General features: G+C 36.7%; 1 protein-coding gene across 2 annotated transcripts in view; it reads left to right on the top strand.

The window, feature by feature from the left end:
* The window catches only part of ssp3 (SCAPER domain-containing protein short spindle 3), a 460,137-nt gene that overhangs the window by 292,773 nt on the left and 144,152 nt on the right, over positions 1–23,212 (top strand). For both annotated transcript variants that reach the window (XM_090403385.1, XM_090403386.1), the window contains 2 exons: positions 5,091–5,221; positions 10,571–10,636. In XM_090403385.1, the coding sequence (XP_090259511.1) occupies positions 5,091–5,221; positions 10,571–10,636 (197 nt within the window). The remainder of the gene's footprint in view (positions 1–5,090; positions 5,222–10,570; positions 10,637–23,212) is intronic.

Raw genomic sequence — 23,212 nt, 5'->3', positions numbered from 1 at the left:
TCCAGTAGCTACTGGAACTTGAGCAACAGCCCAATCTATTATACATCTCCTTGTACCAATTAACAGAAAAAGCACTCACAACTGACTCTGACAACCCATTCCACTCATTCACTACTCTTCAAGTAAAAAATCTAGTCCTAACACCCCTACTGACCACACCTTTATTCAACTTCCAGGGATGGCCCCTTGTTCTGGTCGCTCTAGCCAAGTGCTGAAACATTTTCCCTGCATCTATCCTATAAAACCTTTATGCAATTTAAATGTTTCTATCATATCCCCTCTTTTTCTCCTATCAGCCAACTTCTGCAATCCACACTCCTTCAATCTATCCTCATAGGAAACATTCCACAGGCCACTCACCATCTTGGTCACTCGCCTCTGAATCCTCTCCACCGCTTCCTCTTCCCCAAGCCTTATCCATAGAAGAGATATAATTCAAAACTGATCTTCTATGGGAAAGTGGCTGAAGAAAGTTTGTAAGAAGTATGTCATTAATCAATCATACTGCCCTTTTCTGAACAGCATCAAGAATTTTTAGAGAGGTCTTAAGTGCACCACGCCAAATATGACAGCAGTATTCCAAAGTTGGCCAGATTTGGGATTTATACACCACAACAATAGCAGGGATGAAGGAGGAGGAAAAAGTAACTGTTCAGAAAAAGAAGTACCATCTTGAGCAGAAAAGGATGCCAAGTTTTTTTGAAACAGTAGGAAATATATGACTTCTGCATTACTTCAACCTTGGTATCTCTTCTGGGTTTAGCTCCCACTAATGACATTTATTAATGCTTGTCCTTGGGTTTGCTTACTTTCTGGGGAGTACAGAAACTGAATTTCCTATCATAGAGTGATTCAGGTCAGGAGTAATGAGTTTGGTAGTGATCCTTTAGGGTCACTCATTGAAATTTAGAGTGATCTTGTCGATCACTTGGAGTTTTTGGAGAGGTATCCATGCACTTAAACATACCTCAGTAAAATTTAAACCAATATGGGTAGCAGCCTTTCCCATTACACATAGTATTGTACACATCTGAAAGGGTGTATGCTTTGCATTATGGGATACTAAGGCAATTGATGTGGAGTCACATCAATTGCCTCTATATACAAGTAGCCAGGTTGCGAAGATACTTCATGCACAAACATTGTTTGCTTACATTTGGATAAAGGAATAACCAAGAATATAATTTCTTGACATCTTTAATTTATACCCAGCATCTTCAGAACGCAAACAATGCTTTAAAGATGCTGGCTACTGAAGAGACAGTACACAAACATTAACAAAACTAAACACAACACAAAAAAAAAAAAAAACTAAAGTCATAATCAGCACCATCTATTTTTGAATAGAGAGGTGTTAACACGTTCATTGCCAAGCTGAAAATTGGAATTTCGTGTGGTGGCCAAATTTTTTTTACTTGATAGCGGCGTCCACGCGATATTGCGTGATTGGCAATGAACGTGCTAACAAGTATTAATTCAATCTTATGTCTCTTATTAATCTTCATATTTGCTTCTGTGTATCATAAAAGTCGTGTTTGAGGTTTAAATAGTTAGTCCAGAATTCTGTTTTATTTTCCACATTTTGCAGTGATTCAGGTCAGGAGTAATGAGTGATCCTTACTATTTAATTGTTTAGTACTTTTCTTCATTGGATTTATTTTGTAGATGTGCTAAAAGTGCTTGGTTTCTCTTGGGTATCAATAGTTTCACTTCCTTTGAGTAGAATAGTATCCTCTCTTCAACTTTCTCACATTGATATAGTTTTAATATTCTTGTAAATTAGTTCAACCTATTTTTTTTAATCTGTATGTACTTTTTTTTGGTCCAGAATCACAATTTTCCAGTAAATAATGCATAATTAGTTCCTATATTAGCTGATGCTATTTTCAGCCATAATGTTTCTGTTTTATTATATAGATTATTGTGGATGTTTCCTAAGCTATTTCTCTGTGCTATTTTTTGCTTGTAGAATGGAGTGTTTATTCTCAATTCATTGTCTGACCGAATTATTATTTAATTCCATTTTTATTTTGTACTGGTTTGAAAGATTTAAATCTTTAACATATTTCTAGTAATATTATTTGTTTTCCAATTTGTACATTTAAATTTCTAGCTGTGGTGATCATTTCTTCAGTTTTATTTTATCTAGAGTTTTTTGTAAATTTTTTATAAAATGTATCTATGAGGAGGTACCCAAAATTAACAGGAATTATTTTTCAAAAATTTTTTGATTTGGTTTTCAGACATGAAGGATCAGGAGATACCCTCCCTGGAGGAATTAAAGTATCTTCTTCATATGCTATTTTCACAGTATCTGTCTTACGTTCCCCAGTTTCTTTTTCTTCTTCCCTGTAATGTTTCCAAGAGACCGAAATTGGAGAGGGTCCTGTTAAAATTTGCTGGCACAAACTCCATAACAAGTCTCCTTCTAGTCTCCTTGATTTGGTTGAACAGTTTATGACCTCCAGTGACTTTTCTTTCACTTTGTCCACATCAGTGAATCGCTGCTCTTTCATGGTTTCTTTATCTGTGGGAATAGAAAAAAGGCACATGGAGAGAGATCGAGCAAGTAGGGAGGGTGGTGAACAACCGCCATGTTTTTTTTTTTATCAAGAACTGTTGGACAGACAAAGCCTTGTGGGCTGGGGCATTATCTTGGTGCAGCAACCAATCTCCGTTATTGCACATCTCTGGCTGTTTTCATCGCACGCTATCACAGTCTTCTCAAAATGTTCAGATAAAACTATTGGTTCACTGTCTGTTCAGGAGGAACAAATCTGTTGCAAATCTTCATTTACAAATCTGTTAAAATTTGCTGGCACAAACTCCATGACAAATTCGTCTCTTCAGAAACTTGCTCAATGGTCTTTTGACGATCTTCATTAATTGCCTGGCAAACCTTTAATATGTTTTCATAATTTCTGCTTGTTGAAGGTTGGCCATATCATGGTTGGTCTTCAACTGACATATCCCAATTTTTAAAATAGGAAAACCATTCATAGACATGCATTTTACCTAAAGCATCATCCTTAAAGGCTTGCCAAAGCATAACAATAGTTTCAGCTGCAGTTTTATTCAAAATAAAACAAAATTTTGCACACGCATGCACGCATACTCTGTTCCTTGTGACCAGCCATCACAAAACTGCCAAACTTGCTTGTAAGTGCTAACGAAAAAAAAGCTGCCAGAACAACAAACCAGTTCACACAGGATGACGCCACTTGCCAGACTAGTGTGAAAAACTGCACACTCATGTTGCCTAGTGACATCATCCGTAACTAGAAAATGGCTGTGCGGCAAGTTCAAATTCAGGTTATTTTTAGGTACTCCCTTGTATTTCTGTTTCTTGATGCTTTCTGATTTGTAGTTACATTCTTTTATATTGAACTCATTTCACTGATATAGTATTATTGCCACTCCACTTTTTACCCTTTTTTTTCGTACTTACTCCAACTCTGTACTATTATTGATATATTTTTGTGTTTTATACATCCTCTTTCTCTTCCTCTTAGTTTCAGATAATGCTACTCTTTCATTCTTTCTTTTATTAGTTCTTATTCTTTTGGATTTAACAATCTAATGGTCCAAATTGATATCTTCAAATCATATTTGTTCAGTATTTTCAGTTTTCTTGTCCAGTCATTTAGTTTTGTATTGTTGGTCCATCTGCAGCCATTCTTTCTGATTTCCTTGAGCAAGACAATTTTACATCTTGAGATGGACTTATAGTGAGTCAGCTTTCATTCTTGGGGAACTCTTCTGGTAACATATACTACTGACATTTCATCCCATTGCCTGTTTACTCTCTTACCACAGTGAGGTGCAGAATGGGTTTAAAAGAGATGGTTTGTTAATACTAGGCGGAAAAGATGTTTTTAACCACTAAACGAGATTTATAAATGCCAAAAACAGTGTTTCGAAATTTTCCTAAGATCAGCCAGCTCCAGTTAGTAAGTATCCTCTCCTTGTTAGCTGTTAGATTTTACAAGCACCTATAGTGCTTGTAAAATCTTCAGGTAGCAGATAATTTTAATCACTTGTGATAATCACCACCTTATTTAGAAGTCTGAAGTGAATTGAAAGAGTTTCACATTTTGTCTCCAGAGTAAGATTTCCAGATTTATTTAACTTAGCCTATCCTACTAATAAGATTTCAGCATTTTGTAGGTAAGATTATCACACACACACACACACACACAATAAAACCCCTTTTTTACACTTTTCAGGGGACTGATGGAAAAAAGTGTAAATAGCAGGAAATGTAAAAAAAAGATTAAAAAAGGCTAAAAGATGACTTACTGCTAGTATGTGAGTCTACATACTGAATTACAAAATTTAATAACTGAAAATAAATGAATTTACAATTACTTACATTTATCTATTTAAAAAAAATCTTTAATTGTTGATTGTTTTTGCTTTTCGTTTTTTTGACATAGTGCCAGATTGCTTTGCATTGAGTTCAGTGCTTGACCTGTTTTTTACTATCATGTTCAAAGTGGAATGGAGAGTCTAAGATCTTTTGCTAAATGCACACATGTTCCAGCATACCAATCTACACATCACAGAATTGCCATCTTTTCTTCTACCAAAATATATTTTCTGTCTTTTTTCTCCATGTTACTAACATGGATAATCCACCACCGCAACTTGAAAGCAACTTTCACACACTAAATTACGTGACAGAAATTCTGCAATATCAATTCATACTGTGATTGAAAAATCATGGTATCACTACATTACTGCTGCAAGCATGCAAGTCACCGTGATGGCGGAAACGAAACTACTGCTGAAAGCAACGCCATTTGGGAACAGAAATGCGCAGATTTCCGCAGAAATCGCCTCAAAAATCAGTGTTGCCACCTGAGAAAAAAATGCAAATCACGGGAAATAACGTACACATCAAGTTGTTAATGGTGGGAAACTATATATCGTAAGAATAGGCCTTAAGATGGGACCAACAGAAAATGACGTAAATTGCAGGAACATAAAAACGGGGTTTTACTGTATATATAAATAAAGAGAAACTAATAATAGTGCATCAAATTAGAATTTTGCTGTTAAAATTGGATTTTTTTTTTTTTTAATTTCAGGAATTATATAATCTAAAGCATATTGTAGATGCACCTGCAGATAAACTTGATCCTGATATTGCACTTGATAAGGAAAGGCAGAAAGCTCTGAAGAAGAGATGTAAGAAGTTAAGACAAAGAATGACAAACAGGTATTTAAAATAAGATTAATAATATTGTTATCAACTTCAACATCAGAGTGTGACTTGTTAATGTCACTTATAGATTAATTCATTTAGGTTTTTAATTTAATCCCCGTGAACATTCTTACGACTGCTCATAAACATTTTTCTTAATGCATTAACTTATGCGGAATTCATTTCAGTGAATAGCACAGTATTATTTAAATTTTTGCAGTACCTGGATCTTTCTCTGTTTGAGTAAAATTTAACAAAACCGAGAAAAAATATCTTTGCTTTACAAACTTCTTAATCAAAATCTTTACAAGACAGAAATTTTCATTGTTATTAGGTGTGTTTTGCAAAATCATAAACACTTGTTAGGTTTGTTGTTCTGTCTTACAATCCATACACAAGTTGTTCCAGGACTCTATGGGTTTTATTTCAATCATTGCAAGAGTACAAAGGAGCAAACATATCAACATTATATACTGCCATTAGAGTGGCAAATATAGAGGGTGACAAAAACAGTTTTTATCTCCCTTCCCCCTTAATTGTACATATTTTCTTCAATTTAGGAATGGCAAAATAGTGCTTGCCTAGTCCTAACAATATGCCTGACTGCAGTGCTCTTTCTGGGCAGGAAATTGTTAAAAATTAAGGATTCGATGTTGCTTAATGATGAAAGCTAGATAACTTGGAGTAGCCATCCACATACTTTATAAGGAATGCTAAAACTACAGGACCAATTTCACTCACTGTCCAATTCTCTCCTTCGCACACAACCCTTGTTCTGGGTATCCACATATGTACTGAAGAAATGGGGACTACTGGAAATTTAGGACATAGCAATTCAGACTGTATTCTGTGTTAGCTAAAACTAACACAGAATATCTCTGCATTATGATGGCAAAACATCATTACATATCATGCTTGCTGGAACCTTGCCTGGTTATAGTGATATAACTACAACTAGGTGAAGTTATACTATATATATATATATACAGGGTGTTCGGGATAAATTTGACAGTTTCGTAAGGAAAAAGAAAATCTTCTTTGTATCTATTAAATTTAATGAATTGACAAAAAAACATTACAGGCAGAGTTAATTACAATACTATCAACAAGATTTACTCAAAATAACCACCATTAGCATCGATCACAGCTTCAATTCTGCTTCGGAACCTCGAACAAGCTGATGCTACAGTCTCCCTGGGAAGGGCCGCAAAAACTGTTTTAATTTTATCCATTAACTGGGCTTTTGTATTACTGGAAGTGCGATTGGTGTCTTTTTCAACTGCGCCCCATACAAAATAATCCATGGGGTTAAGGTCTGGGGAGTTTGGAGGCCAAACATTTGGACTGGTGAAGTCGTAGAAATTTTCAGACAACCATTTTTGACTTTTCCCAGAGGTGTGGCAAGGGGCCGAATCCTGCTGCCATACATACGGCCTACCATTGGCTACCCTTGTTATCCAGGGCTTGACTACAGTTAGCAACTCCACGAACAAAGCCCGAATTCCAATGCCAGGGTTCTTCAACACCTGTTCCTGCAGATTTGCGAGGAATTCTGCTGTACGAACGCAATCAGATCGTCTGCTAGGGATCTTTCTTCTTGCTACATCCTCGTAGTCACCATTGCAAGTCTCTAGTTCATGCCTGATTGTTTTTACTGTATTCAGGGAGCATTGGGCAGCAGTCGTAATATTCTTATTTTGATGGCGGGCAGGAATCATCATGATACAAGTTATTCTCTTCCATGATTCAGGTGGGTTCCAGCTATCCATCCTTTCTGACATCTTGTATATGAATGAAGAAGGGTCCAAACTTTTAAATGAAGAGAAGTGTGTGTTAATACATGTAACTTACGGAAAAATATAATTAATTATAAATATGTCAAATTTATCCCGAACACCCTGTATATATATATAGTGTCCCTCTCTCTCTCACACATCTTGCAGTTTTTATCAGTGTACCAGGTGAACATTATAAATCCAGCTACCCAAACACCCTCAACAGAAGCAAAGATAGACATCAGTAGTAGAAACTAGCAGAAGAATTAGTGTGCCAGCATAATTGGTTCTGCTGAGGCTAAGAACAAAATCATTCCAAATAATAAGTACAATGGGATTTACTCAGGCACTAGTGGGAGGAGTATATATAGTTTTCATATACTTGATTTAAAATTAATAATAGCATCTCTTAAGAATGAACATGATTTGCAATTGAGCAATTAAAGTAATAAATTTTCATCTCACTCCACTGAATAATGGTGAGATTGGTGTTTAAGGAATTGGTTATAAAAGATGTGAAGTGCAAGTCATTTGAATACTTCAGTGCGTTTCGGTGAAGAATGGAGTGCACTTTCATAAGAAACTATGGGCAGAATTTGAGATTGGTGAGAGAAAGTCATTAATGTATCATTTTTATTTTCTTAGGCATTTCTATGGAGTCAATGAAGCATTGTAGGAGGCCATTATTAACCATTTTTCGCACAGTACCTATCATGCTTCTCTTTCGACTCATTCAACCCATTCACCCTCTAAGCAAAAAATCATCTAGTTCTCATATCTTTGCTAACTACATGCTTACATAATTCGTAGGTATGAATCCGTGTTCTCCCAGTTCTACCATATACTGAAAAAACTCTTCTGCATCAATCCTTTAAAATCCCTTTAAATAACTTATATACCTCTATCATATCCCCCTCTTTTCCATATATCAACTAGCCTGTGTAACCCACAGACCTTTAAGCTGTCCTCTTCCATAGATGTTTTCACAATCTTAATTACTTGATTCTGGATTCTCTCCACCATTTCCTCAGGAGAGGAGATGGTGCAGATTATTTATGCACAATAATCCAATTGTGGTCTTATTAAAATCTTATAAAGAGAAAGAAAAATTCTTCCCCCCCCATTGCTGCTTATCAGTGTGTTCTTCAGTTCAGTATCAGTGGCCTAAATTGCTGACTAGTAATCTGGTCAGCTGGTTTGGCCACCTTTGCAGTATGCCCTCAAAACTTCAATTTCCTGGCCTCATCAGTTTACTGTAATCGAGTTCCATCGTAGTAAGCAGCTTGTGGTATATTCTTCCCAGAGTTTACTTGACTTTGTTACATTAAATGGGTTGCTGTTATCCTTTGCCCTATACTGCCAGCTTATGTAAGTCATCCTGTGGTATCTCTATATCATCTTCATTGACTATCACTCTTCCCAGTTTTCTGTCTTCAGCAAACACCCAGATATTAAATCATTTCCTATATCACTGATTTGCAAATTAAGTAGTAGCAGTCAAAGTACAGAGACCTGTCGTACACCACTAGTCACCCATCTTTTCTTGAATTCATTTCTCCCATATACTATTCTGATGTCCATCAGTCAGTACTCTCTTAGCTATATCAACAGCTTCATATCCAGTTCAATTTGCTTTAATTTATGAAACAATTCTGTGGTATCATGTCAAATCCAGCAGTATCACTGTGTAGCTGTTTCCTTTATTCAACTCATTTCACTTTATCATTAAATAAGTGAACACATTACTGAGGCAAGATACACTTTTCACAAAACCATACAGTTCTCTACAGTGTATTACGTTCCTGTCACACATTCATGAATTTTCACCAGGAGACCTAGCTTGCCAGTCTATATATGTGATAGTCTTTTCTTGAAGAAATTAGTCCATGAGCTTTGATTTGAGGATGAGCATTATAATCTTGTAGGATAGATGTCTCCCCTATCACACCCATATACAGACAAATGTAGGTTTCCGGGACCTCGTCTCTATAAGTTGCAGTATTTGTGGTTCTGCTAGGATGTGCTGACCCAATGAGATGCCCCCTCAAACCATCACACTACTTCCACTGTAAATGTTCCTTTCACAGATAGATATTAGAAGAATGATAACATGTCCCTGTCTTCAGATTAAAGCATGCCTAATATCTCTTTGTAGGGCAAATCAGGAATCATCTGTAAATTGTACTGATCCTCATTGGTCTTGGGTCCAGTTGATGTGGAGCTTGGCCTATTTCAAATGTTTTCTCCTGTGGTATGGGGATAGGGGCATGCAGACTACTGGTCACCTAACATAAAGACCATCTTCGTGAAGCCTTCTGTGCAGGGTGGAAGCAAATACCAATGTTCATGTAGCCAGTGTGAAGTCAGATTATAGCTGATTCAAGATTAGTACTCCTGTTTTGGTGAGCAGATAATCAGAGATATCAGTCACCCACTGCAGTTGTAGGACATGACCTTACTCACTGTATCTTCATTGTTGCTGTTTGTAACTGTTGAAATTGATTCCTCAATCTGTGAACCATGGAATGACTCACATGCAACCATCTGGCTACTTTTGCTTAACTTTGGCTGGCCTCTAGTCTTATGATGTCTTGCCACCCAAATTCATCAGTTAAATGATATCTTACAACATATCCAAGAATTTTCCTATCATGAAATATCTTGTTCTCACTTCAAACATGAAATGGAAAACCACTCCAAAACACCAGCTTTTATACTGTGGCACTCATTTGTATACAATAAACAGACTGAGCATAACTTTTTACATAATATATCTGAGTTTCATGTGCCCACCCTGAGTTGAGTGTTTTTCTCCTTCTTTCTTATTTTATGAAAACTAGTGTATTATCCCCCATTAACCAAGTGTCACTAATGCCTATAACCTTTGTCCAAGTTGAACTAACTAATACCAGAAATTCTTCCTTATTCTGGATTCTTCTGACATTAGTATACATAAATTGCAGTTTCCCTTTTCAGCCCTCTTCCTCAATGATGGAGTATCCCAGGATATACCCTGGCTTTAGTTGAGTGCCTTCTGCTTGTCACAGTTATTATTTGTGCTCTGAAGATGCTGGTTAGAAAACCAGTAATATGTTAGGTTTCATTAAATTAATTTAATTTTTTCCATCTCTAAGTGTTGTTAATACCATGAGGTACTAATATGAAGCAGACCATAGTTGTTTAGTGGGTCTCTCTGTTAGGTCCAGTTAAATACCTGGAAATGTCAGGTGTAACTACATGAGTTCCTTCATATCTTTCCATCACTTGTATCCTGAGGTGGATAACATTAGCTAGATGACGCCTGTGGAATGTGAGAGTGGTGAAATCTATATTGGTGATCATTGTTTTATTGGCATTCTTCCTTGTAGTCAATAAGTTGACAGATAACCTTCATGTTTTTGAGAGTATCGATTTAAGGGCAATGGAACCATAGACTGATGGATGACTTTTATCTCCCTTTTTTTTGGAATATACTGACTGTAAGCTTTCTCTCATGCTTTTGGGTAAATGCAGGCAAGTATGATAGCTTGTATATTCAGAGTGATAAATGATGCACATCAGTTTTTATTTCTTCCTTTTTTTTTTTCAGAGGTACTGAATATGTTACTTTGTTAGAAAAGAAAACAGAAATACCAGGATCTACACATAAAAATAAGTAAGTTAACTAATTTCTTGAATTAAAATTCTTTATAATTGTTAACTGATAATGACATAATTATGAATTCTGTTAACTTTATTGCTCAGTTTTTTCCTTTAACTAGTATTATTGACAAGCCTGTATTACTTCGGTACTCTCATCAATTGAGGTCCTAACATAACTCATTTCTAATGCCTTTTTGTTCTCCAAAGAAGGTAGGCCTAACTCTTTTGGTCTAACTACAGTAATTGCTTAGTTATCTAACCACAGCAGGAATGTAGTTTGTTGTTTGGATAACTGAAGGGTCAGATAACTGACGATGCAGTTATGTGGTACTATACTGAAGTCAGTTGATATACTAATACCCATTCAAGGGTCATTTAATTGATGGATTGCTATTGTGAAGGTCAGATAAATGGTGGATTACTAGTTACGAGGGTGGTTCCATAACTTTCTGGCATGTCTACCTTTTCGAGGTGATAAAAAGAAAACAACTGTATCACTTTTCAACATAATCTCCCTTACATAAACAAAGTGGATATTAGATCCAGCATTATTTTAAAGCCGAATGTAGAAACTATGAGTTTCATAACTTGACTAGAGACCTTTCAGGAATACATTCTTTGGCAAACCCGAGTTGCCTTAGTGTGGACTACTTAAAAGACATAGTCGCTGCCCAAGTGTCTATATATTTGCCTTTTATTAGTCCATTTTGATAAGGTTTCACTGGCCTGACAGGTGTTTCAAACTGGTTAGTTCTCTTCGGAGACCAGGCAGAAACCTTATGAGAGCAAAAACTCTTGTTCAGTACTGAAGAATTTGAAATGTCAGAGAAATGTATTTTTCTAAAGCGAACTCTCCATCAGTGCATAATTGATGGATGGCTATTGGAAGCCTTTTGGCTCTTTATTTTAGCAATAATCTCCCTTTACTTCAACACACTTTTTACATCTTTGAATTAACATTTCTAGGCCCTTAAAAAAATAGTCGGTACTTTTGTCTGCAAAATGGCCTAAAACTGCATCTTTCACCTCATTGTCATTGCAAATTTTCTTCCTTGAAGGTCTTCAGTTTCGAGATGAGGTAGTAGTCACCGTGTGCTAAATCTGGTAGGGCGGGTGTTCAATCTCCTGGGAGCCACAGTCCTTCACTGCAGCCTTAGTAACAATAGCTGTATGGATTGGAGCATTGTCATGAAGCAGGTGAACACCATGACTCTGCATTCCTCATCTCTTCTCCTGTATGACATTGAACAGTTTGTGCAGGAGCGAAGCATAATATTCTGCATTCACAGTGGTATTCCTTTCTTTGAAGTCAATCAAGAGAATTTGCCGGCAATCCCAAAAGATTGTTGCCATGATCTTCTTGGTGGTGCTTTGCCTGGTTTGCACCACTCCGTGGATTCCCTTTTGGAAAGAGAATCGTAATAAAGGACCATGGTTTCATCTTCGGTGACAATGGATTCCGGCACTTCTCTCTGATTCCCTAGGCAAGGCTTTAAAAACTTCCAGGAACAGGTCACACAATACTCCTTCTGAATTGAAGAGAGAAGTCGGGGCACCCACCTTGCACTGACCATCGTCATGTGAAGCTTCTCATGAATAATGTGAAAGATGATCGTTATAAAAAGCCCCAACCTTGCTGAGATTTCTATGAGCTTCAGCCATCTGTCATTGAGCAGTTCCTCCTCAACAAGAGAGACATTTTCCTCAGTCATCACTTCCACAGGCAGATATAACGAGGATCATCTTCGATGCTCTCTTCTTAGGTGAAACTGTTTAGCCCATTCCTTCACAGTGGAATATGAAGTAGAAACTTTCCCATAAACACCATCCAATTGCTGTTTGGCACTTGGAGAAAGCCCTTCTTTGGTGAATAACTATCACAGCATGGTACTCAATTTTTAACATCACAGCGTACACTTAGTGTGCCATGTGTTAGTCAGACGAGTGCCTCTGACTGAATGATGCAGGCAGAGTTGAAACTGGTACACATATATGGTGCTATCTGTCACTCATGCCATTTTAAAATTGGCGAGAATTTTGTATGTAACATTGGAAACTTTTGGAATCTACCTCATATCAAGAAGCACTTTTTGGAAAGTGACTGTAGCCTGTCATCACCCTTGTCAACAACAGATTGTCAGGAAATTGTTGAAAAAAAGCCTAGAAAAAAGTTCTAGTTGGTGATTCGAATCAAACCTGTTATGATGGTGGGATATCATTATGCAACAAGTAATGTTTCCACAAAGCTATGTAGGCCTCAGATTTACAAATTTAGAATTAAAAATTAAAAACAGTTCATAATATATTGGAAATCTATACATTTTGTAGCATAATCTTTGGCTTTCTTTCAAATTTAGTATTATGAAATCATTTAGATACAAACAGTTTTGAGTGTAACGTATTAATGCACCAAGCCAATTTTAACAAAAGATGTTTTATTAATTGCTTATATTTCACTGAATTTAAAATCAGCATCATCAAAGCACAACACAGCTTGTATACACGACAATGAGTAAGTGAAACGATATAATTGTAATGGACAAAAGATCTAAAGTCCTATTTTGGAGCTCTCTAATGTTGTGAAAAAATAAAATAAATAAAAATTACAGCTATGTCGAAGTTGCTCTTAAGATCACAGTCTCGCAAATTTTTTCAAATTAATGCAACCATATTTTTTCAGGTTAGGAGAATTCTTCAGAGCCATGGCTGACACAAAAAAATAATCTTTCAGATCTGTAACGACTTCTAAATAGCACATTTGTTTTCTTCCATTTACTCCTGTGTGAAGGGGTGTCCAAAGTGTGGTCTTTCAGTCCTGATTTGCCATAATAATAGTAGCAAATGTATTTTTTATGTTCTTCCAGGTGGATGTGAACTGGCCTTCCTGTTTTCCCATAGTAGGCCAAATCACAATCACAGGGAACTTCATACACTACAGGGTGTGTGCTAGAGGGTGAAGTTTATCCTTAGGCAAGCAGATCAGAGTTGCTAGTTTAACATAGGGCTTGAATGTGGTGCAAAGGCCATTGAGTACTTTGGCTATCTTTTTTGATGTACCTCTGACATAGGGAACAGAAATCGTAATGTTGTGTTCCTGTGTATTAGGAGAGGGGGGGGAATGGGGCTATGTAATATTTTATCTATTTTGTAGGAATTGTAGCCATTGGCCTAGAATGTATGGCACAGATATTTGAGTTCTGTGAACAGAGCTGTATTGTTAGAACAGATATCTCTGGCTCTGTGTGTAAGTGTTTTTAAAATGTCATACTGTTGGACTGAATGATGATGTAATTGTTTATGTAGACACCTCCCTGTGTGTGTGTGTGTGTGTGTGTGTGTTGGCTTTCTGTAAATGGAAAAAGATAGTGATCCATCTGAATGGCAGGTAACTAATGTGTCAAGAAATGGTAGACAGTTATTATATTCTTTTTCTACTGTGAAGTGAATTTTTGGGTGTTGACTGTTTAGGTAGGGGACAAATGCATCCAAAAGTGTCTTGTCCATGGGGCCAAATGGTAAACATATCATCAACATAGCGTAACCACACTAGGGGCTTGTATGTAGCTGTGGTAAGTATTTTGTTTTCAAAGTGTTCCATGTAAAAGTTTACTGGGGGGGTGGGGGGCATGGCAGTACTATTAATCTGTTTGTAGATTTTTTTCTCCCCATGTAAATTATTCTGCATACATAGTAAATTTGAATAATTCAAAGATATCAGGGGGAAATTTAGATTTGATCAAGAAATTTAGACTTGATCAAATCAAGAGTGTCTATAAGTGGTACACTTATAGACACTCTTGATTTGATCAAGTCTAAATTTCCCCCTGATATCTTTGAATTATTCAAATTTACTATGTATGCAGATCACACACAGAGCCAGAGATATTTGTTCTAACAATACAGCTCTATTCACAGAACTCAAATATCTGTGCCATACATTCTAGGCCAATGGCTACAATTCCTACAAAATAGATAAAATATTACATAGCATTGGTAAATAGAGAGGTGACATCAAAACTAACCGTTATGTCTGAATTTTTAAGGATATGATTTTTAACTAGTGATTTGAAATGGACTGAATTTTTTACAAAAGTAGATGAGTTGCCAGTGGGGGGGGGGGGGGGGCGACTTGGCTAATTGTCAGGCAAGTTTATATGTGCGACTATATGCTATCGACTATGAGGTGTAAGGGGATATTAGATTTGTGGATTTTTGGTAACCCAAAAATACAGATAGTTCATGGTTTAATATGAACTGGATTTATTTTTTTGATGATTTCTTGGCATTTGAACCACATTCAAACCCCATGTTAAACTAGCAACTCTGATCCGCTTGCCTACAGATGAACTTAACCCTCTAGCACACCTTGTATGAAGTTCCCTGTGATTGTGATTTGGCCTACTATGGACAAACAGGAAGATCGGTTAACATCCACCTGGAAGAAATAAAAAATACATTCGCTGCTATTATCATGGCAAATCAGGACTAGCAGATCACGCTTTGGACACCCCCCCCCACACACACACACACAAGATTAAATAGAAGAAAACAAATGTACTATTTAGAGGTTGTTACAGATCCGAAAGATTATTTTTTGTGTCAGCCATGGCTCTGAAGAATTCTCCTAACCTGAAAAAATATGGTTGCATTAATTTGCCAAAAATGTGGGAGACTGTGATCTTAAGGGCAACTCCAACATAGCTGTAATTTTTATTTATTTTATTTTTTCACAAAATTATAGGGCCCCAAAATAGGACTTTAAATCTTTTGTCCATTACAATTATATCGTTTCACTTACTCATTGTTTGTGTATACAAGCTGTGTTGTGCTCTGATGATGCTGATTTGAAATTCAGTGAAATATAAGTAGTTAATAAAACATCTTTTGTTAAAATTGTTTTGGTGTTGTTAATACCATTAAATAAGTCATGAATAACCATCAACACCTAAGCTTATCTGTTAGAACATATTAATGCAGATGACCCAATCTTAATATAATGATTCCATGAGGAAAAAATAAAATAAAACAAAATAAATAAATAAGGGCTCTTTAAAACTCAAACTTAAAAGTTCAAAAATATAAAATAAATTAAAAATAAAAGTAATGCTAAACAGATATACTATGCTCATCCCAGAAATCTTTACTACCACAGCTCAGGATTTACATATGAAGCTGTTAACCTAAGCTTTCCTCTATATCCAACTTTTTTGTTAATAGTCAGTTGTGGGGAGTAAGTTAACTATATTTATATATGATTTTAATTTATTTTAATTTATTTTTTTTTCCCCACACGTGAAAGGCAGAAAAGCCTATAGCAGACAGATGCTGTATGAAGATGGGGTCAGGAATAAAGTAATCTGTTAATATTCTTGAAAACTGTTGAAAATTATCGTCCTTTAGAATGCTTCATTAGGGAGATTTCACAGAATTGAGGTGGAAGAAATGAAAGATGATTGGGAGTAGCAGGTTTGGTGAGCATGCAGTTCAATTTTAAAAGGATGCTAAGCAGCTGTAGTATGAGTTCCTTAGATCTTGCAGAAATATGAGCACAATGGATGCTAGTTCTGCTGAACAATAACCATGGAAATATCTGTAGAAGAGACACAATGCAGAAATTTATCTTCTATGGAATAGTGAGCTGAAGAGAGTCTGTAATTTATCAACCAGAGTGCCCTTTTCTGAACAACATCAAGAATTTTTAGGAAGGTCTTAGATGCACTACCCCCCATACATGAGAACAGTATTCCAATGTTGGTCAGATTTGGTATTTGTACACAGTATGCAACTGTTTGGCAGAGAAGTACCATCTTGACTGCAAAAGGATGCCAAGTTTTTTTGGAAGCTATTGATGCTATAGAATTGATATGATTGTGGCAGAAAAGGTTTGGAGTAAGAGTTCATCCAAGAAGAGAGATTTGGTCTTGACTGCTAAGTTGAGTGTTATCAAAGGTAAGCAGAGAAGATTTATGGTATTTTTATGGAAAAACAAACAAAACTGCATTTTAGAAGCATTGAAGTTGACGATGTTTCTTTCTGCTGTTGACTAGGTTGGAAGAAAATGGAGAAGAAAGGCTCAAGACAGGAATAGCTGGACTCTTTACGACCTACAGTCATGGAGAAATCCTGACTGAAATTACAGGTCCATCAAGGTAAAGTTGCTTTCATCCCAATCAAGGATACTGTGAAGATCAGTATTCAGGGCACGTATTATAGTTGATCTTGAAGCATGAGATGTTTGAGCACTGCAAGGCCTATCATATGAGTAGGACTAGTGGAGTGTGCTGTGATCAACAAAACTATGAATAGGGTTTGCAGTGAATGAGAGCTTGTCATTTATATAAATCAGGAAGAGAGTGGATGAAATGTTGAGTCCTGAGGGACACCAGCATTGACACGAAAGTCCGAGGAGAGAACATCATCTACCATTACATGTAGGGATCAATCTGAGCAAAAACTGGCAATTCATTTACACAAGGATGAAGGCAGTCCAAAAGATGGTAACTTATTAAGAAGCCCTCGATGCCAGATCCTATCAAAAGCCTTGGAGATGGCATGAGCAACAGCACAGGTTTTTCCAAACCTTTCCATGAATGGGTCCAAATGTGAGTGATGTAGGCCAGGAGTCAGTTGATCTGGAGAGGTGATCACTAATTAGATAGCAGTTCTCAAAATGTTGAAGAAGCTGACTGTTGATAACCGTCTCCATTACTTGGAACAAAACTGATGTAAGAGACAAATCTAAAACATTCTACCAACCTGTTCTCAACTCAGTTGGCATTCAGCATGGAAGAAAGCTCATATACAACCAGTTTCCAAAAAAAGGAGATAAATGTTTACCATCAAGCTTGTAGGGTGGATGCCAACTTAGTTGAGAACAGGTTGGTAGAATGTTTTAGACTTGTATTTGTGATGGTGCTTCTTCTTCAAGTGTCATCCCCTAGAAGGAGGTTGGCAACTATGTCACAGAACTTTTTTCTTTTTTTTTTCTGCTCTGGAACATTGTTGGTAATTGTGATGATGCATTGACTTCAAAATCAGAATGTTATGTATTCCAAAAAATGAAGCGCAAGTATTAAAAAAAATTAAATTATGTATTGTAAACAATTCTTTATATACAATAGATAAAATTCTCTCTCTCTCTGTTTATTTTATAATTATCCCATACGTGAGATTTAGAAGAACCTTTAGCACATTGTTGCTGTGTATATGGGATATAGGTAAGGATTGAGAAAGAAGAAATCCTCTTCAGATTTTTCTTGGAAGTCATGGATCTTGGAAAACATCTCATGAGGAAGGCTGTTCCAGAGGACAGAAGTAGATAGAATAAACAAGGAAGTGGAGAAGCATGTTTTATGGGTTTGCAGTTGTAATGAAAAGGGATTTTCATCAGCTGCTGTTCTTGTTTTAACAGGCCCAACAGAAAGAGGAGGAAGGAATAATGGCTACCAGTGCCCTGCAGCAATGACCATGGAAGTACTAAAAGAGATGCAGAGCTCTCTCATAGTACATCTGTGAGATAGGAATGAAGTGAGTCTATGAGAGATCATCTGGATTCTGAAGGAATGTGAAAAAGTTGAAAAAGAACTACAAAGAAACAACCCTAGGAGTATTTTTCAAATGATAAGCAGATTAACAAAATCCTTACTAACATTAATTGGTCAGTTGAGAATGGAAATGCATAAAAATTACATTGGATGAAATTTCAAGAGAAGTAGAAGCAGCATGAAATTCTTTGAAGGTGGGAAAATTGCCAGGCATAAATTGGAATAACTTCAGAACTACTGAAAGCAGGATGAGAACCTATCATAGATGCTCTGTTCAAAATTTGTCAAGATGTATGGAACACTGAATCACGCCCTAAGGATTGATGCACCTATATTCTGATTCTTATTTCTGAAAAAAGGAAATAGTACAAAATGTAGCAATTATAGAACTATCAGTTTAATCAATCAACCAAGCAAAATTTTCCTAAAACTCTTACTCTTAGGATTGAGAAGAAATTAGAAAGTATACGTTCAGAGTAACAAGCAGGATTCCATAAGAATACAAATAGATCAGTGGTTCCCAAACTTTTTCGGTTCACGGCACGCTTAGTGTATCAGGATTTTTCCATGGTGCCCAAAGTCAGAGCATAGGCCTACCTAGCAGTTGGTGTGGTTAGGTTGGTTAAGTTAAAAAAATAAATGAAATGCTTATTTCAAATTCACAAACAATTGATGTAAAAAGTATTAAAAAAGTACATATTTTGAACAATCATAACATTGAATAAATAAATTGTAATTAGTGGGATGGGTAAGACTGTTGTTTACTGCACATCTTCTCAAATCTCGGAATCAAACTGGACACATCCCCTCATTTCCTGTTTCACGTTGATTTTCACACGATACTTGCTTTTTATCACGGTGATCGCTGAAAACCCAGCTATGCACAAATATGAGGTCACAAATGGAATTAAGATTTGCTGAACTTTACCACTTAGCAGCAGATATTCATCTTTTACTAATATCCAAAAGTCAGTCAGTTCCATGCTGCCAAATTTTGTTTTCAGTGTATTGTCACAAGACAGCTCAATAAGATTTTCTTCTTCTACAGAAGTAAATTCAGATGAAGCTTTTGCCCTGAATGGGTTTTGAATCCATGCGAACTTGACCAACAAATCGATGGTCCAATTCTAAAACCCACGTGGGCTAAGTGTCATTTCAGTGAAAATACTGGAGTATTTTGTGGTGCTGCAGCACACAGTTTGGGAACCATTGTAATAGATCATTTATTTAAAGTACATTTTATTACAGAAAAATATAGTGAACATAATGAAATACTGTCACAATTTTATAGATAGACAAAAGGTTTCGATTCAGTATAGCATGAGGCATTGTGGAGAATACTGAACCTATATGGAATAGATAATAAAATAGTACACCTAATTACAACTCTGTACTGTTCCTCAGAAATGTTAATAGAAAGAAATCAATGGAACTATAGCAAACTTTTCAAAATGGAAAGAGGTGTATGGCAAGGCTGCATGCTTTCACCGATGCCTTTTAACTTACACTTGGACTTGGAAAACAGTGGTATTGGAATTACAGTTAGTGTGTGTTTGGGGGGGGGGGGGTCAGTCCTGCATAATCTTAGATTTGCTAATAGCATGAGTTTAATAGCAGAGAACAAACATCAGTTACAAGAATTAACAGACAGGGTTTCTAAGCACATGGTGATTATGGATGGGTTGGTCTAAACATGATATTAAAACATGCATTGCTAAAGCAACAGTTTAAGTGGAATTCAATCAGTTTTAGATGGATGTGGCAAGGTCTTGGAAACTGGTTTTTCCAAGAGACCCTGCCATCTTCATTAAAGTTGCCTGTTTTTCTTCCTGCAAAACAAATAAATTTATTTACACATTTTATTTTTTATAGTTTCTTTGTTATAATGTTAAATATTCTAAAATAGAATATAGAATAAAAAAGAAAATAGAAACCACTCGGCCAGCCTCGTTAGCCAAGTGGTTAGTGTATCTACTCTCCAGCCAAAAGACTGCAGGGTCGAATCCTGCCATGGGCATGGATGGTTGTAATTGTCTGTGAAAATACTAGTGGTGGTGGTGGTGATGGGCAGTAGATGGTGTAGATGACGATGGTAGTTGCGGTTCATTGTAGTTGATGGATTGAGTGGTGGAGACAGAGTTTTAGACTAGGTGTACCCTCCCTTGATAAGTCCTTGGCCTCCTTGGAGGTGTCATGTAATAATAATAATGAACTTTATGTTTTGACATATAACATCTATTTATATGTTATATTTCAGAATATAGTAATCTACTCTTTACCTGATCTTCAAAACAACTCTTCAGTTAACTGACCCTTGCATGTCATCATGGCATGCATGGGCCTGACTTCTAGTACAGCACCATATAACTGTACTCCAATTATATGATCCTTCAATGTCAGAATGGCAAATTGCCTATCTGATGTGGTCAGATAAACTGTGGATTACTGTATATAAGTGTATGTCAGAAATGTCCATATAAATGTATTTATATTAGATCAGACCTATGCATATGCGCAGATATTGGAAAACTTGGTTAAGGCTCAAATTCAGTAATGAATGGATAGACATGTGAGAGTGTATGAGAAACACCATAGTTTTAGGAAGGGGAAAGTTTTACTTAGTAATTTACACACTTTCTGTAACAGTGATAGTTGAGTTAGATACCATGATACTCTTGGACTTTGCAGAGGCATTTCAGATATGAAGTTATATGAATAAGAGAGAGTGGCTTACAGATAAACATCAGAAAGAAGTAAGATGGTAGAGCAGAATTTAGGAGAATTAGCTGATGAGAGGTGCACCAGAGAGCTCTGCACTTGGACTAGTGCATGTTTGTTTTATTTAGTAATCAATGTCTGATATTGAGGATGATTTGAAAAGGAATATCCAGTTGTTTACTGATGACATGCTAAACTGAGAAGGGCAATGGTGAATCCTCAAGGATTTTAATAGACTGACATTGTAAGCAAAGGTAAAGGTTGTTAGTTCATTATTACAAAGTGTAACACTTTAACACAGGAAGTTGAAGTACAAGGAACATAGTGCAAAAGGGGGTAGAACAGCACAAAGTATCTCTGAGGGTTTGTGCAAAAACATGCAAAGCGCTTACTTAATCAGAGCTACAGCATTATCTTGACTATCACAGTGTAACATTCTTGACAGAAACAATTGTTTACTATCACACCTCCAACAAAACAGCACTGTTTCAAATGTGAAGAATGGTAACAGAATAATTCCATACTGTTAGTATGGAATTAGCTCTGTAGTCAGGAAGTGTAGGAAGTAGTCAGCTCTGCCCCACCCGGGGCAGAGCTGACTACTTCCGGGTGCGTCCCCAGGTGGCAGATCGGGTGCGTCCTCCGTTCCCCGATCTGCCAGGTGGCGGATCGGGGAACGGAGGCTAGCTGCGATATAAGCAGAGCAATCTGGCGAATAAGCAGCCGTGGACCAACAGCGACTGAGCTATCAAGGCGTGGGGGAGCAGAAGTGGCAGCTCTGTCTCACTTAAAACCTCACAAAGCCCAATGACAACTCGGTGACATGGCGAGTAGTACCGCCATTAAATAAGCACCTGCTGGGGTCACTGCCCTTGACATTGGGAAGCAGCATTGTCAGTACTGACACAAGGTTGAAGCCAAATGATGACGGAAAAGCTTGTGATCAGAGATTTGCAGATGGCAATATGATTATATTGTGTACGTCTGTAATACTGCGGAGCAGAAAGCAAACGGAGAAACTACTGCTCTACCTTATCTCCAGAACAACCACCATGGCAAGCAAACCCTTACAATTGGCCCCAAGTTCCCGGCGTCCCTTAAATGGGACAGGGGTGCGAAGAATCTCCGGGCTCAAAATGGTGTCCACTTTTAAAATTGCAACTTGGAATGTCAGAACTCTGTATGAAGCTGGCAAATTAAGAAATGCCACAAGGGAAATGAAGAGGCTGGGCATCTGGATTTTGGGAATTTGCGAGACAAGATGGCCAGGATCTGGAAAGTGTCAACAAGATAATACAACAATGTATTACTCTGGGAATGATGAGAACAAACATCGACATGGTGTAGCTGTAATAGTAGATGAAGAAATCAATAAATCAGTACTAAATTGGATTCCATTTTCTGAAAGGATAATGCTGTTACAACTTAAGGGAAACCCCGTTAACATAAATATCATCCAAGCTTATGCACCCACAGCTGACAAAAGTGAAGAAGATGTTGAAGAGTTTTATGAACACCTAAAAGAGATTAAAAACCTAACAAAGAAACATGATATAAACATAGTGATGGGTGACTTCAATGCAAAAGTAGGAAGAGGGGGTGATGGAGAAATTGTTGGCGAACATGGCTTAGGCACCAGAAATGACAGAGGAGATTGCCTAGTCCAGTTCTGTCAGGAAGAAGATCTAACAATAGCAAATACCTGGTTTAAACTCCCACCCAGAAGACTGTACACTTGGAAATTGCCTCAAAATAACCAATATAACATTGTCCGAAATCAAATTGATTATATACTGATAAATAAGATTCCACAGTAGTATAAAGAGTGCAAAGACTTATCCTGGAGCAGATATCTCATCAGACCACAATCCCATAGTTGCAGAAGTACGTCTTAGATTAAAATCAGCTAAAAAATCACAAAAGAAGAAAAAGAAAATTAATGTAGAAAAACTGAAAGACCCGAACATGAATAAAAGTGCCAAGACACAGCTTAACCTGCGATTACAACAGATTAACATAGAAGAAAATAAAAGTGTGGAATCTCTTTGGAATAGCTTAAAGAATGCCATTGTAACAACAAGTATTGAAGAAGTAGGTTATGTGAATAATATAAAACAACAGGAATGGATGACAGATGAGATTCTTTCTCTTATTGATACAAGAAGAATGTACAAAAACAAAGACCTAGCCAGGTATACAGAAACACATAACATCATCAAGAAAAAAATAAAAGAAGCAAAGGAAAATCGGATGAAAAATTTATGTACTGAAATTGAACTGCTTCAGAAGAAACATGATAATTTCAATCTGTATAAGAAAATCAACGA

The sequence above is a fragment of the Typopeltis vanoorti genome, chromosome 14, assembly GCF_054136105.1.
Source record: "Typopeltis vanoorti isolate ZY-2024b chromosome 14, IOZ_Tvanoo_1.0, whole genome shotgun sequence".
NCBI lineage: Eukaryota > Metazoa > Arthropoda > Arachnida > Uropygi > Thelyphonidae > Typopeltis > Typopeltis vanoorti.
Note: the sequence above shows the minus strand (reverse complement) of the source record. Positions and strands in the feature narration are given on the sequence as shown.